This window comes from Apodemus sylvaticus, chromosome 14 (assembly GCF_947179515.1).
Source record: "Apodemus sylvaticus chromosome 14, mApoSyl1.1, whole genome shotgun sequence".
Taxonomy (NCBI): domain Eukaryota; kingdom Metazoa; phylum Chordata; class Mammalia; order Rodentia; family Muridae; genus Apodemus; species Apodemus sylvaticus.
Window position 1 is genome coordinate 39,113,036 of NC_067485.1, and position 16,750 is coordinate 39,129,785.

At 35.7% G+C, this 16,750-nt stretch overlaps 1 protein-coding gene across 1 annotated transcript; it reads left to right on the top strand.

Moving 5' to 3' along the window:
• Positions 1–7,504: 7,504 nt before the first annotated feature.
• Positions 7,505–16,449, top strand: LOC127665089 (prolactin-7A2-like). The gene is made up of 6 exons (XM_052157466.1): positions 7,505–7,535; positions 9,460–9,638; positions 10,379–10,417; positions 12,678–12,785; positions 14,427–14,606; positions 16,231–16,449. The coding sequence occupies exons 1-6, from the start codon at positions 7,505–7,507 to the stop codon at positions 16,447–16,449; spliced, it is 756 nt and encodes a 251-aa protein (XP_052013426.1).
• Positions 16,450–16,750: the final 301 nt, after the last annotated feature.

Sequence of the window (16,750 nt, forward strand, 5' to 3'; positions counted from 1 at the left end):
GACTATCATGTCGTCTGCAATTAATGATAGTTTGACTTCTTCCTTTCCGATTTGTATCCCTTTGACCTCCTTATGTTGTCTAATTGCCCGAGCTAATACCTCAAGTACAATATTGAAAAGATAAGGAGAAAGTGGGCAGCCCTGTCTAGTCCTTGATTTTAGTGGGATTGCTTCAAGTTTCTCTCCATTTAGTTTGATGCTGGCTACCGGTTTGCAATATATTGCTTTAAAGATGTGTAGGTATGGGCCTTGAATTCCTGTTCTTTCCAAGAGTTTAAGCATGAAAGGATGCTGAATTTTGTCAATTGCTTTCTCAGCATCCAATGAAATGACCATGTGGTTTTTTTCTTTGGGTTTGTTTATGTAGTGGATTGCATTGATGGATTTCCTTATATTGAACCAACCCTGCATCCCTGGGATAAAGCCTACTTGATCATGGTAGATGATCGTTTTGATGTGTTCTTGGATTCGGTTGGCAAGAATTTTATTGAGTATTTTTGCATCTATGTTCATAAGGGAAATTGGTCTGAAGTTTTCTTTCTTCGTTGGATCTTTGTGTGGTTTTGGTATCAGCATAATTGTGGCTTTGTAGAAGGAATTGGGTAGTGTTCCTTCTGTTTCTATTTTGTGGAATAGTTTGAAGAGTATTGGTGTTAGGTCTTCTTTGAAGGTCTGATAGAATTCTGCACTGAAACCATCTGGTCCTGTGCTTTTTTTGGTTGGAAGACTTTCTATGACCCCTTCTATTTCTTTAGGGGTTGTGGGACTGTTTAGATGATCTATTTGGTCCTGATTTAATTTTTATATTTAGTATCTGTCAAGGAAATTGTCAATTTCCTCCAGATTCTCCAGTAGTGTTGAGTATAGGGTTTTGTAGTACGATCTGATGATTTTCTGTATTTCCTCAGTTTCTGTTGTAATATCTCCCTTTTCATTTCTAATTTTGTTAATTTGGATACTTTCTCTGTGCCCTTTGTTCAGTCTGGCTAAGGGTTTATCTATCTTGTTGATTTTCTCAAAGAACCAGCACCTGGAATTGTTGATTCTTTGTATGGTTCTCTTCGTTTCCACTTGATTGATTTCAGCCCTGAGTTTGATGATTTCCTGTCTTCTACTCCTCCTGGGTGAAATAGCTTCTTTTTGTTCTAGGGCTTTCAGGTGTGTCCTTAAGCTGCTAATGTATGCACTCTCCATTTTCTTTTTGGAGGCACTCAGGGCTATGAGTTTTCCTCTTAGCACTGCTTTCATTGTGTCCCAAAGATTTGGGTATGCTGTGCCTTCATTTTCATTAAATTCTAAAAAGTCTCTGATTTCTTTGTTTATTTCTTCTTTGGCCAAGGTGTCATTGAGTAGAGTATTGTTCAGCCTCCATGTGTATGTGGGCTTTCTGTTGTTTTTGTTGCTATTGAAAACCACTCTTACACCAGAGTGATCTGATAGGAGGGATGGGATTAGTTCGATCTTCTTGTATTTGTTGAGGTCTGTCTTGTGACCAGTTATATGGTCGATTTTGGAGAAGGTACCATGAGGTGCTGTGAAAAAGGTATATTCTTTTGCTTTATGGTGAAATGTTCTATAAATATCAGTCAGATCCAATTGGTCCAAAGCTTCAATTAGTTTTACTTTGTCCCTGTTTAGTTTCTGTTTTCCTGACTGGTCCATTGAGGAGAGTGGACTGTTGAAGTCCTCCACAATTATTGTGTTAGGTGAAATGTGTGCTTTGAGCTTTAGTAAAGTTTCTTTTACGAATGAGGGTGCCTTTGCATTTGGAGCATAGATGTTCAGAATTGAAATTTTTTCTTGGTGGATTTTTCCTTTGACCAGCAAGAAGTGTCCCTCAGTGTCTCTTTTGATGACTTTAGGTTGAAAGTCAATTTTATCTGATATTAGAATGGCTACTCCGGCTCATTTCCTGAGACCATTGGCTTGTAAAATTTTCTTCCAGCCTTTTACTCTAAGGTAGTTTTTGTCTTTGACATTTAGGTGTGTTTCCTGTATGCAGCAAAATGTAGGGTCCTGTTTCCTTATCCAGTCTGTTAGTTTTTGTCTTTTTATTGGGGAATTGAGTCCATTAATGTTAAGAGATATTAAGGAATAGTAATTATTATTTCCTGTCATTTTTGATGTTATTTTTATATTTTAGTGGTTATCTTCTTTTGGGTTTGATGAAGGAAGGTTACTATCTTGCTTTTTCCAGGGTGTAGTTTCCCTCCTTGCACTGGAGTTTTATTATTATTCTCCTATTATTCTTTGCAGAGCTGGTTTTGTGGAAAGATATTGTGTAAATTTGATTTTGTCATGGAATTTATTGGTTTCTCCATCTATTGTGATTGAGAGTTTTGCTGGGTATAGTAATCTTGGTTGACATTTGTGTTCTCTTAGAGTCTGCATGAGATCTTCCCAGGATCTTCTAGCTTTCATGGTCTCTGGTGAGAAGTCTAGTGTGATTCTGAAAGGTCTTCCTTTATATGTTACTTGGCCTTTCTCTCTTATTGCCTTTAATATTCTTTCTTTGTTTAGCGCATTTTGGAGTTTTAATTATTATGTGGCGAGAGGCATTTCTGCTCAGATCCAGTCTGTTTGGAGTTCCCTAGGCTTCTTCTATATTCATAAGCATCTCTGTCTTTAAGTTGGGAAAGTTTTCTTACATAATTTTGTTGAAGATATTTGCTGGCCCTTTCTGTTGTAAATCTTCACTCTCATCTATACCTATATTCCTTAGGTTTGGTCTTCTCATTGTGTCCTGGATTTCCTGGATGTTCTGGGATACAAGTTTTTTGCATTTTGAATTTTCTTTGACAGTTGAATCAATGGTTTCTATGGTATCTTCAGCATCTGAGATTCTTTCTTCCCATCTCTTGTATTCTGTTGCATCTATGGCCCCCGATTTCTTCTCAAGGTTTTCTATCTCCAAAGTTGTCTCCCTTTGTGATTCCCTAGTTGTTTCTACTTCTGTTTTTAGATCCAGAGTGGTTTTGCTCAGTTCCATCATTTGTTTGTTTGTGTTTATCTGTAATTCTTTAAGAGATTTTTGTATTTCCTCTTTCATGACTTCTACCTCTTGACTCAAGTTCTCCTGCATTTCTTTAAGTTTTTTTTTTTTTTTTGTTTTTTGGTTTTTGTGTGTGTGTGTGTGTGTGTTTCTTCTTTATTGGCTTCTATCTCTTGAGCCTTATTCTCCTGCATTTCTTCAAGTGACTTTTGTGTTTCCATTATATGGGTTTCTAGCTTATTCATATTCCCCTGTATTTCTTTAAGAGATTCATTTATGTCCTTTTTGTGTTCTTCTAGCAGCATCATGACCAGTGATTTTAAATCCAAATCTTGTTTCTCTGGTGTGTTGGCATAACCAGGACTTGCTGATGTTGGAGAGCTTGGTTCAGATGCTGCCATATTGCCTAGATTTCTCTTAGTCTCGTTCCTGTGTTTGCCCTTTGTCATCTTGTTCTCTGGAGTTAATTGGTCTTGTCTCTTGCTGGTGTTTGGGCCTCCTGAGGGGCTCTGGGGCTATTTCTGCAACACTATATGGCTGGCTTTCCCCTGTAGCAGATTGCTGATGTGCTGTCCTCCTCTTGGGTGCCCTTGCAGCCCTAGTGTGCTTTGCCCCAGATTGTGTCTGTGAACCAGATGGTGCCCGTTTGCACCTTCAGGGAGTGCTGAAGGGTGTATACTGCTGGGACCTTTTCCGTGTGCTGATCACTCTGCTGGGCAGCCAATGTCCCAACCAGGTTGGTGCACCCAAGGCTAGCCTTGCTGCTCAGGCCCTGAGTCTTGGCAAAAGCCTAGGAGGCCAAGGTCCGAGCAAAGTTCCCCTCAGGCTTTGATGCTTAATTGGGTCTGTCAGGTAGCCAGGATGGCGGGCGTGCATGCATGCTCCCTGAAAGTGCCAGGAGAGTCTCCTGGGTGGGTTGACACACAGATGGCCCACAGAGCAGCCCAGTTCTTGGGGTCAGTCCAGGGCCTGTTGGGGCCTAGACCCCTGCTATGTTAGCCTCAGGCTATGCCTGTTAGCCGGCTTTGCCTGCTAGAGCTCTCTGGTGTCCTGTAGGCAAAATGGTGGCGTGTGCAGCAGCCCGGGCAAAAAACTCCTGGCTGGGTTTGCACCCCGATGGCCCCCAAACAGCCCACGGCCTGGGTGCAGACCAACGCCTGTCGGCCTTAGACCCCTGTGATGTTGGACTCGGGTTATATTTGTGTACCTCAGTCTGTCTGATCTCTCTGGAGTACCAGAACCAAGATGGAGGCGAGTCTCTCGTGACTGGCGGGAGGTAGAGTTCTGAAGTGGCTTCTGTGCAGTGAAAGGCACCGTAAATCCACAGCTGCTTGCAACCCGGCTGGCCAGCGAAGGTCAGTGGTCGTGGTCACAGGGCCTAATTGGATCCTGTGTCACCTTGGTTCCACTGTTGATGGCCCTTCAGTTGGACCAGCCACTGCTGCACTGCTGCCGCCGCTGCCCCCCTCCTAAAGGGGATAATAAAATTGAAAAGCTTCTGTAAGGCAAAGAGGCCTATCAACAGGACAAACCAGAAACCCAAATATTGGAAAAATATCTTGACCAAGCCTACATCTGAAAGAGGGCTAATATCCAATATATACAAAGAACTCAAGAATATAATTTCTTTCTTTATTTCTTCACTGAAACAGAGATCATTGAGTAGAGAGTTGTTAAATTTCCATAATTGTGTTGGATTTCTGGTCACTCTGTTGTTAAGTACAGCTTTAATTCATTGTGGTCTGATAAAATACAAGGTGTTATTTCAATTTTCTTGTATCCATTGATTCTTGCTTTGTGAGGGACTTTATGGTCAATTTTAGAGAAGAATGCAAAAGGTTCTCAGAAAAAGGAATATTCTTTTGTGTTGGGTAAAATATTCTATAGATGTATGATTGGTCCACTGGATTCATAATGCTTGTTAGTTCCATTAATTCTCTGGATGACCCATCAGTTGTTGAAAATGGGATGTTGAAGTCTCCACTATTAATGTGTGGGGTTCAATGTGCAAATTAAGCATTAGCAATGTTTCTTTTATAAATGTGGGTGCCATTTCGATTGGGGCACAGTTGTTCAGAATTGAAATATCACCTTGTTAAGTTTGTTCCTTTAATGAATATGAAGTGTCCACTGTTTGTTTGGATTTATTTTGGTTGAACAGGATTGAAGATCCAGAAATAAACCCACATACCTATGGCCACTTGATCCTCGACAAAGGGGCTGAAAACATCCAATGGAAAAAAAGATAGCCTTTTCAACAAATGGTGCTGGTTCAACTGGAGGTCAGCATGCAGAAGAATGCAAATTGATCCTTCCTTGTATCCTTGTACTAAGCTCAACTCCAAATGAATCAAGGACCTCCACATAAAGTCAGACACTCTGAAGCTAATAGAAAAGAAATTGGGGAAGACCCTTGAGGACATCAGTATAGGGGGAAAGTTTCTGAACAGAACACCAATAGCGTATGCTCTAAGATCAAGAATTGACAAATGGGACCTCATAAGATTACAAAGTTTCTGTAAGGCAAAGGACACCATCAAAAGGGCAAATCGGCAACCAACAAATTGGGAAAAGATCTTCAGCAACCCTACATCAGATAGAGGGCTTATATCCAATATATATAAAGAACTCAAGAAGTTAGACTCCAGAAAACCAAATAACCCCATTAAAAAATGGGGTACAGAGTTAAACAAAGAATTTTCACCTGAAGAACTTTGGATGGCAGAGAAGCATTTTAAAAAATGCTCAACTTCATTAGTCATTAGGGAAATGCAAATCAAAACAACCCTGAGATTTCACCTTACACCAGTCAGAATGGCTAAGATTGAAAATTCTGGAGACAGCTGGTGTTGGCGAGGATGTGGAGAAAGAGGAACACTCCTCCACTTTATATATATATATATATATATATATATATATATATATATATATATATATATATATATATATATGCAAAAGTGTGCCCAAGACCAGAGGAAATTGATACTACCAGACATGGAGTTATGCAGAGTTTTAAGCTACCAGGACTGAGTTCTGAGTGCTGGGAATCAGACCCAGATCCTCTGGAAGAGCAGTATGTACTTCAATTCCTTATGTTTGAAGATTTACATATGTCTGTTTTAATTGAAACACCTTTAGAATTAAAGAAACTTTAATAGGTCTATAGGATGACCGGCAAAATTTCAAGTCTGGGAGGTGATAGTAAATTCTGGATGCTCTTAAATGAAAGAATAATAATGAGAGGAAGACATAATAAGTTATACTGGGCTGGGATGGCATGGGAAAATGGTTAAAACAGAGGATTAACTAACATTAAAGACTTTTGAAATTCATATTTAAACCTATTATTTTATAAGCTAGTTGGTATTGGTATCTGGTAATGAAGGGTATTAATAAGATATCAACAAGCTGTTACTAAAACAATGAAAGAATTATTGCTTTGTTTAGTTGCTCCATCTCACTAAGAATGACCAGCAGAGCAGTTTGCATGGGAATCACAAGTACATTTAATTCTCTATATTATACTCTCATTCTCAATTAGGATTTAACTTTATTATCTTGAGGCCCTTCCAACGGTCCATGAAATAGGCATTATGGATGAAATTCAAGCATATCATTGTCATGAGTGTATGGGGAACAGGTCTATTTTTAATAGTGCCATTTCTTTGAATATTCTTTTTTTTCATGGCCTCGGGACTATCTGTTGTTTAAGCCTTGTTAGATCAGTATGATGAAAGGGTTCAGTGATAGAGGAATAGTGTCTACCCTGAAGGCTTTCCTGTCTTCCAAAAAGTAAGTTTAACTTACATTTCTTGTACTCAGGCATTATTTTTCTAATTCTTTTATACAATATGGTCCCCAGAAGAAAGGTGTCCCTAGAATATTTTCTTTTCTAAATTTATTTATGTATTCACTTACAACCAATTATCAACCCCTCCTTTCCTCCCAGTACCTCCTCATACAAGTTCTCCCCCATTCTACCTTCTGGACCCTAGCATTATTACCCTCTGAGGGGCACTACATAGCACCTATAGAAATAGAGGCAGAGACTCACACCCAAACAATAGATGGAGCACAGGGAATATTACAGAAGAGCTGGGAGAAGGATTGAGGGAGCGAAATTGTCACACTAAGATTCAGTGACACAAACAAGTAAGTATTGTCAAAAGTGAAAGTCTGGGACAGAGCAATTTTTAGGGGATAGAGTTCATCCCAGCCTTTATTAAGTAGAGATGGATATAACATTTGGCAACTTAATTTGGACTCTAGTTATATTATTGAAATAAGCTAAACAGGTTCTATTGAAGTCTTGAATCATCATGGTCATGAGGCTGTTAGGACTCACTGAAGTGGAAAAGTCATATGATTGTCAGCTTTATTCCTAATGTTACTCTTCTTGCCTCCTAGCAGTGTGTGGCCCTGGGGATTGTTCAATGGCCTATATAGGAGGTGGAGTATTTACTGGTTGTGAGACTGCGTGAAGCAGACAGGCTGTACTAGGACTCTTCAGAGATGGCATTTTCTATCTCTCAACTATGCCCCTGTGAGTAACCTCTCATGATCGTCTAAGTAAGCTAAGACAGTCCACTGATGTATAAGATTTATTTAGACAATTTGCATTTTTCTGTCATTTTTGGTCTATATGATGTCAACAGACTTATTGTTCATACCTGGTCAGGAAAAGTAAAAGTAGATAAAGTTGAGAAGTTGTTTCATTACTAATCTAGAAAACAAATACACCACATATTCTTGGATCAGTGGTTATTAAAAGGAGTAAACATGTAGAAATGTCTAGAGACGATTGTAAATTTTCTTAAATGACCTATATAGGAAGAGGAAGTTTATCACTGTCTAGAGGTAAGAGCAAGTATTTTGCTTATATGTCCTCAGATGACCAGGGCATGAAGTGATTAATCTCAAAAGCCCAATTACAGAAAATGAGACATTTGACTGGAATGAGAGAAAAAGAGACTGTGTATTAATTTTATAAGTACTATAGAGGAAGAAGGGAACACGTTTTGTTTTCTTGATTTCTGCTATTAGATGCTTGACTTGAATGAATTTAATCATATACTCTAATTTGGGGACTTAGTACACAAGAGTAGAAGATGAGTATATAAGCATATAGGTTTGGAGTTGTTATTCAAGCAAAAATATTTTCCAAAAACGTGAGAAAGGAGATTATGTTATAATTACCTTCTCTTTTTGATAAAATTTCTAAGTAAATTAATTGGTAGTGAACACCAATGGATTTTTGAGATTCGAAAGCAAAAAAAAAAAAAAAAACAAAAACAAAAAAAACAAAAAAAAACAAAAAACAAAAAAAAAAAAACCTAGTAAGACTGGTTCTTTGTATTCAGCTTAAACTATGAGTATCTTTCAGATCATAAATGGATAAATGGTAGGACTGTATAGGTACTTACTGTATACATGTGTATCTACTATTCATAAAATAAACTTATAAAAGCATCATGATTTTTCAAAATTTAGTTGTATAATAAGAAATGGTCTTCCTCAAGGAAGAATGTACCAAGTTTTAGTCAACACAAAAAAGGTTAGTCCTAAAGACATACAAGTAACACTATACTAAAAACCATACCATGGTATCCTTGTCAAAATGTACATATTTCACACTGAGTTTGGAAAAATGATATTTCTTTTCATCTTCCACAATTATCTCTGAGTCTTATGTGTGGTTTATATGTAGAGAAAAAGGGAGTTTGCTCTGAGACTGTGTCTCTTAGGACTATCACAAGCTACACTCATAAAGTCTTACCAACTTGATTGCCTAAACATGAGCTGAAAAACCAAAGTCAATAGATATGCTAACATGGGTGGCCCATGGAGCCCTCAGCCCTACACAAATAACTTCAGTCACCCAAGACACAAATAGAATAGGAGACATAGTCTTGCACAGGGGAAAGCATGTCAATTGCACCCGATGGTCCTTTCAAGTAACATTATACATGTTGTAATCATATAGTCAAATAGGAATGCACATACATACAATGTACCTAATGATAATTAATGAGATAATGAGAACATAATTTAAAAAATAGCAAAGAGAGGTATATGGGAATATTTGGGAGGAGGAAGGAGAAGGGATAAATGATGTAATTATTAATCTCAAAAATTAAGGAAAAACCTGTGTTAGAAGAAGTGAAAATGGAAAACCAGAACAAATTCTTGCAATATTGAACTAATACCCAATTAATTTAATCTCTAATTGTGTGAAAATTTCATCATTATTCCTAGTATTTATCCCAAAATGTGAAAGTCACTAAGTTTTGACACTATATAACTATGTAAATGTAATTATTGAATTATATTTCAAAGTGAAAGATTCTTTTTCTCTATCCCTGAAACATAGTATCAGATCATACAGGAAAAGGCACAGGGCATAGGTAATAAAAACTTCTTTTGATAACTTTAGATGAGTGGATTTAAAAAGCTCTTGTTTCTGTTAGCAGGGGCACTTCTGCTGCTGGTGGTGTCCAGCCTTCTTTTATGGGAGAATGTGTCCTCTGAACTTTTGAGTTGCAATGAAACTGATGATGATCCATTATCTGTCAAGGGACTGTTTCATAATGCCACAAGACTGACTCAGAGTATCAGGGACCTCAACATGGAGTTGCGCAGGGCATATGTAAGTTCTTCATTTAGCCCTGGTCTATTTCATAAACCAGGTCAAATTGTCTTGTACTACATTTACATGCACATTTCTAATAAAAAATTTAAAGCATCAGCTATGGAAAGGTGAAGTAAAGAGAAAGAGGGTAAGTTTCATGAAATATCAAAGATTTTTGAAGAATTCAATGATCCTTGGAATTTTCTCTGAATTATCTTTAAATTTTTCTAAATGTTCATTTGTGGCATAAATATATAACAGACACAGATGCGGAAGAGCTCTGATTTCCTTACCTTGTTTACATCCCTGTCAACATCTTTGTTTAACACAAAGCAGCACATCAAATAGAGGAGAAATGTACTGCAGTGAGACATGTGGAATGAATGAAACTCATTTAAACGGTGATATGAAAAGTGAGAAAGCAAAAAAGAAAAATAATCCAACCAATGAAACAAACAAATTGACAAAACATGAAGCATTAACCTCTCAAATGTTTAAACCCTCAGAGTCATTGTTTAAATAGGCACAATACATATGTTTATTCTACTGGAAAGCTTGTATAGAACAGGAAGTGGTTCTCTGTTTCAAAGAGCTACATGTTCTCTGTTCAGTGTCAGCATATATCAAGGACAAATAATACACAAGGCTTCTGTTCATAAATAGGCACCCAGAGAATGTGTATCTTTTTGCAATACATATGCATTGATTTCAGGATTTAACTCACTAGTTTTTCTGTTTTTTCCCTTATCCTATCTCAGACAGTCAATGAAGTCTCTGAAAAATTATACAATAAATATGTAAGTACCTCTCTGACTTCCACCTTTTCCCCCCAAAGCCTCCATATTAATGACTTTGCACGGAAAAATAATAAATACCAGTTTCAAAAGATACACCTCGATGGGTGAAAGAATGTGCCAGTTGTTAAAAAGCAGAACAAGAATAGCATAGCTTCTTGAAATCACTGGTTTACAAGAAATAGAAAATTCTGTAGGGCTTCATCTGTTTTTTGTTGTTGTTGTTGGTGTTGGTGTTGGTGTTTACTTAACAACAATTTTTGCCCTTGCAACAAAGTATTTTAACAGTTGTGTATGGGAAGAATTCTGATCCCATGATTTTGCTTCTGTGGAGCCAGTCTCTAGTGACATCTTAGTACACTGGAAGAAATGCATTGCAGTGAGTCTGAAAGAATGAGTGGACTGAGTCTAAAGTGTGATAACATAAGAGGTGGAAAGGCAAACAGCAGCGACAACATATTAGCTTCTCATGGAATGCTGGGAATCATACTTGCATCATATTTAAATCATGTTTAAAGGATTCTGGTGCAGAAGTTTGTTCATTGGGAAGGCAGGATTAGAAAAGAAACAGGTTATATGTTCCTGAGGACTGTATGTTCTCTGTCCAAGACAGTTAGTGTCAAGGAAGAGAGTCGACATGACTTCATTACTTTCATGGGAACCCAGAGAATGCCTCTTTCTGCAATAAAGATGCATTCATGATGACTCTTTCCTCACTAATTTATACCACTCCCCTCATCCTGAATCAGCTAAATTCAGCATCAGAATCCTATTACAAATTTGTAAGTATTTCATTTATTGCTATTTTCCCTTATGTCTAAAGCTTTCATGCTAATGGTATCACTTAGACTATAAGAGAAAGCATCAAAGGCCAATTGTCAAGTTCCACATCCACAAGTGTTTTATGATCTTCCACTCAGTATTATAATACAGGAAAGCCTCTGATAGTAAAAAGTGAATGGAGAAGCTTGCAAAGAATGTTTGCTCAATTTTCTATAACTTTATTTAATTATTAATTTAAAATTACAATTTTGAACTCTAAGTGTAACCATTGTGACTAGGGAAGATCTCCTATATCTGAATGTAGCTTTGAAGAACACAGAGAACATTGTCATTTTTCACTCAGTTCACTGCAGATCCCCAAGAAGGCTGAACTGCAATTTAGTCAGTTCGGTGTAGGGAACAGAAGCAATTCAAATGGAAACCATATCAAGAGGGAAAAAAAGCACTAATGTATTTTCAGGAACCCTGATGCTTAGATTCTTTTTACAGCTCTCCAGTGCTGGAGTTTATTCAGTAGGGGGGCTAGTTGACAAGCAAAAATAGACACCCTCTTTCTGATGACTTCGAGTTGTTTGTTCAAGGTCAGACAACATAAAGAAGAAAAATGTAAGGTTTCACTAAAACCATGCACATTAAAAGAATGTGTCTCTGCATTTGCCACAGATGTGTTATTATTGTATTTTTTCTTTTTTTATTGTCTTTTTTCAAATTAGTTTCTCATTTCTCATTCTCTACTGACCCTCTTTCATATTCTTAACATTCCTGGGAACCCATTCAACTTCTACACAGTAGTTGAATATCAGTAACAAATAATAAGTTATTAAAAGTATATTTAAAGTATATTATTTATAAAAATCCTATTGATTAAAATGTAAATATTAATTAATTTTTGTTGCTTTTTTCATTGTCCACTATTTTCTAAAAATGTTCAATTTGCTTTATCTAATTTTGTCAAACATGATACATTGTCAGTCAGGATTTAAGATTAACACTCAATGGTACAGATGTTTATATTCTCTTGTAACAGAAGTAAACATATAACTTTAGAATGCCTTGGTAAAATATATGTATCATTAGAACACAGAGGCAACAAGAAGTTAATAAATGTAGTTACCAAATAGCATAATAATGGGCCCAGATTCTATAGAAAAATCATCTCTAAGACACTTCATATTGTCTAGCTTTGTTATTTTTAATTCTTCCAGTCAATATTGAAAAACTTAGGGAAAATAAGAAGAAAGTAAAAAAAAAAAACAGAGTAAATAAGGTGAAGGAAAGGAGATGGACATTTATATGACAAACAAAGTGAGATTTCAAACTAATTAAGAGATATCAACATGTTTATGCTGTTTAGTCTTTAATCTAAGATTTCATTTATATAAAGCATATATCTATTGAGTACATTCATATTCTGGTTAAAATCTCATTGACTTATATTTCTCAATTTCAATTAACTGAATACTAATTTTGATATATGCAGATGCTTGAGTTTATTGAAGATATGGAGTTTCTTGTCAAAGCTCTCACCTGCTGCCACAATTATTCCATCAAAACTCCAGAAAACCTGGATGAAGCTCAACAGATCCCTGTGAGTTTTTAGCTTGATTTTTTTTACCTAACCAGCTGAAGCAGTAGACTAACATTGCTTTGTCATGCTGCAGGTTTTTGCAAATAGTATAACAGATATGGAAATCATACCTACAAGGGAAATTGAGTAAGAATGAACAAAGACAATTTATGTTATTGATTTCATAAAAATACGAAATGTTAAATAATATCCATTATCTAAATAATCCATTAAGAGAGTTTTAGTTCAATGATATCTCACTACTAGACTTTGTGTAATAAAGAAAAATGTCACTTAATGACCACCATGCTCAGTGGTGATTTTCTTGATTTTCAAGACTCTTCCCATTCTACTTGTGCTCCTTACTTACCTATTCATCTTTGTATGACATCTTCTATGTCTTAACTGAAAGAACCTGAACACTGGAGCACTGTGCAATGCTCCAGAGAGTAAGCCATGCCTCAGTTGTAATGAGGAGGTCTATATATCAGTGTAGCTCTAATTATAATTGTTGTCATTTTTCCTTATGATGCTTTTCCAAAACTTATCACCACATGAACTGATTTAAATGTCTTGATATGATAGACAAAGTGAAGGAAGAAAATATTTTTAGATATGCACTATCTAGCCACTCCATAAAATACTTTATTGACATTGCTGCAATTACCACTCACAAAAGCTAGCTGGGGTAAGGAGACTGAGGCATTGAAAGGGTTTATAGAACTTGTATCATCCATAAAAACACGTATCTGCACTCCATCCAACTCAAGTCCTCATTCTTACTCATATGCAGCAATGGTCCTAGGAGACTGTATTGCCAACACCTTTGGTTCTTTCCATCATGTATCTTTCTCATTTCCATCACAATGTCCACTGGTGTCCTCAGAACTCATTTCAATGACTCTATGATAGCTAGAGACATCAGCACGTGAAGCATTTAAGTCAGGAATTAGCTTCATGTAAGATCCTGTAATGCAATTTCAAAATTGCATTGTTATTTTTATTCATGCTTTTACTAAAGACAATGACATTCCATTGCTCCTTTGTTCTTAATTTATATGTTCCAGCAATTTTTTTTCTATTTGAGGCAAGAAGAGGGAGTGCTGTAGACTAAGGAATGCACACTTAACAATGCCAGGTTGACTTCATGGAATATCTTTATCAATATTTTGAGATAACCTAAAAATAAATGACTGACAATGTGTCATGTTTGACAAAATTAGATAAACAATATAGTTTATTTGTTTGATGAATGTAAGTTAAATGTTTTGCCACTTACACTGTGTGTATCTATTTTTTTCTGAAGCAAAATATCTACTAAGCATCAGCAAATTCTTGAGTTCCTGAAGCTAAAACCAACAAGTGTTTAAGAAATTACAGGAAGGTCTAATGGCAGAATTTCATATGGAAAGTTAGATCAATCAATAAAGTGATAATTGGAAATAATATTTATCTATATAACCTGTTTTATGATGGTAAATTATAGGTAAAAATATGGGTTTTATTTTATTAGTCCATATTATTTATTCCCCAAACCGTTCTGCTTTCTCATAAAAATAGCAAATGGATATTTATTTCAGTTTTTCTCACAGAAATCCAAAACTAACTGATCCTTTTTTATTTCACTCATCTTGATGTACTTGATAAAACGTGGCTGCTTAGTTTAACGACTTTCCAAAACTGATCCTCAGTAGAATGTGGGCTTGGAATGAAACTTCTAAAAATGTACTGACCATACTCAGAAGTATTCCAGGAATGCATGATGATGTCATCTCATTAGCCAAAGGCATTGAAACAAAACTTGCAGAGCTTTTTAAGTACATCCAGAGTATACTCAGCTCGGTAAGTAATGTTCTTTCTTTCTACTTTTCTTAATCATGAATGATGTAATTTTTGCAATGGAGATTAAAATTTGAAGCATCTCACTTGCAGATATTCTCAGATATAAAGGATAGAGATTAAAGTATAATTTTTCACAGTAAATTGAACAATACTTCTTTCTCTGAGCAGAGTGAAATACTCCCAACCACTTCATTAGATATTTTTATAACAATTACTTCTTGATAATAAGAATTCCTTACATACCATGGCCAAACATAAGTCTATATTTAAGTACCAAATCATGATCCTCCATCTTCAAAGTCATGAAAAGACAAATTTCATTTGAAGTCAATTAAACATAAGAAAATGTGTACAGGAGTATTGATTTTACGTGGAGGTGGCTGACAGATGTATAGTAATGCATGCTGGACATGTGAAAATCTACATACCTGTGATTGAAGTTTTATATTGTTTTATTTCTCTTTTTGACAACAGGTATTCTTTTCTTTTACTAATATTCTTAATTTTTGTTTAAAATACATTTAATACACTATACACTATACACTATATTTTAATCATATACTTTTTCTTTCCTAAATCCTCCAGATACTTCCTACCACCTTATCAACTAAACTCTTTCTCCCCCTACCTCTCACTTTTCCTCATAAAATAAGAAACATAAATAACAAAAGGGAAAAAATAAAAATGAAAACAGAGGAACAAACTAAGAGGAAGATTTCCAATGAGACAAAAATTACCCAATGAAAGCAATCAGCCTGCACAACACAGAAAATCCCATGAAGTATTCTTTGCACACACCAATTACTCCTGGTTTTGAGGCCTGACTCAGAATATGATTGAGATACCCAATGATACTCTTTTGAAGCAAACTGATTCTCCCCACCCCTTTTCTTCTGGTATCAATTACAAATAACTCTTTGGATGGGACTTTGTGTCCACTTCTTAATCTTAGTGTATGGTTTGAACCTGTGCAGGTCTAGTGAATCTTTTTAGAGTCTCTGTGAATTTATTCATGTATCATTCCTATTGCATGCTGAAGATGCTGTACCTGTGGACTCACCTACAATTTCAGTTTCTTATAATTCTTTTACTCTCAATTTCTTGTGGATATTGGAGCTTTGGAGGTGGTGGTGGTGTATTAAAGACATCTTATTCAGGCCTGAGCAGTCTAGAGTTTCTTACTCTCTTCACATTGTTCAGTTGTTGGTCTCTTTGTCAATTATTATGTACTCTCAGAAGAAATTTCAGGCTTGAGAGATACTCTTATCTATGGGTATCACAATATCCCTATGCTAATGTAGCTGAATAATAGTAATAGGTTTTACTCTAGGCCTATAACCTATGTAGTCTCAGGTTCTAGGTCTTAGTAGCACTGTCAGGTATGGGTCACATCCCATGGAATGATGCTGAAATCCAATCAAAGAGTGGATAGTTACTCTCACAACATTTTTACCATCACTGCATCAGTATAAATTGCAGGTGGGTATACTAAAACAGGTACATGACTGAAAGAAGGTTCACAGTCTTATCATTTTCCTCAATAAAATTTAACATCTAATTTAAAAAGAAAAACAAAACTAAGCTCTATAAATAATAACTAACTGATTTTCATTTTGGTCATTAGATTTATGGAACAACAGAAAATGTGGATTACACTGTCTTTTCTGGTCTTGAAGACTTAAAATCATCTGATGAAGAATTTAGCTTTTTTGCTCTTTGTAAATTTTCCTATTGCTTACGTGTAGATATACATATGGTTGAACTTTATCTCAAGCTGTTGGAGTGTGTGGTAAATGTTAATAGTGATGTTTGCTTATCCATCAATATTAGAGATGCTTCATGATGCTGAATATTTTTAAATAATCTTAATTTTATAATTGTGAAGCTATCATTGAGTATAATGAGTGTATTTCAAAAGAAAAATAAACTATATATATGAATGTTAATTTACAAAGAAAATTTGTCAATATCTTTTATTCATTTATTATTAAATGTATTAGGATCTTTAAGAAGTATGACACACAAGTGGATAATACACAACTTACATCAGAATCACAGTAAATTAATGTTAATGTTGATATAGTTATTTATATCAAATACTTAATTCACAATTAAAAGTATTTCCTTGTTATTAAATATATAGG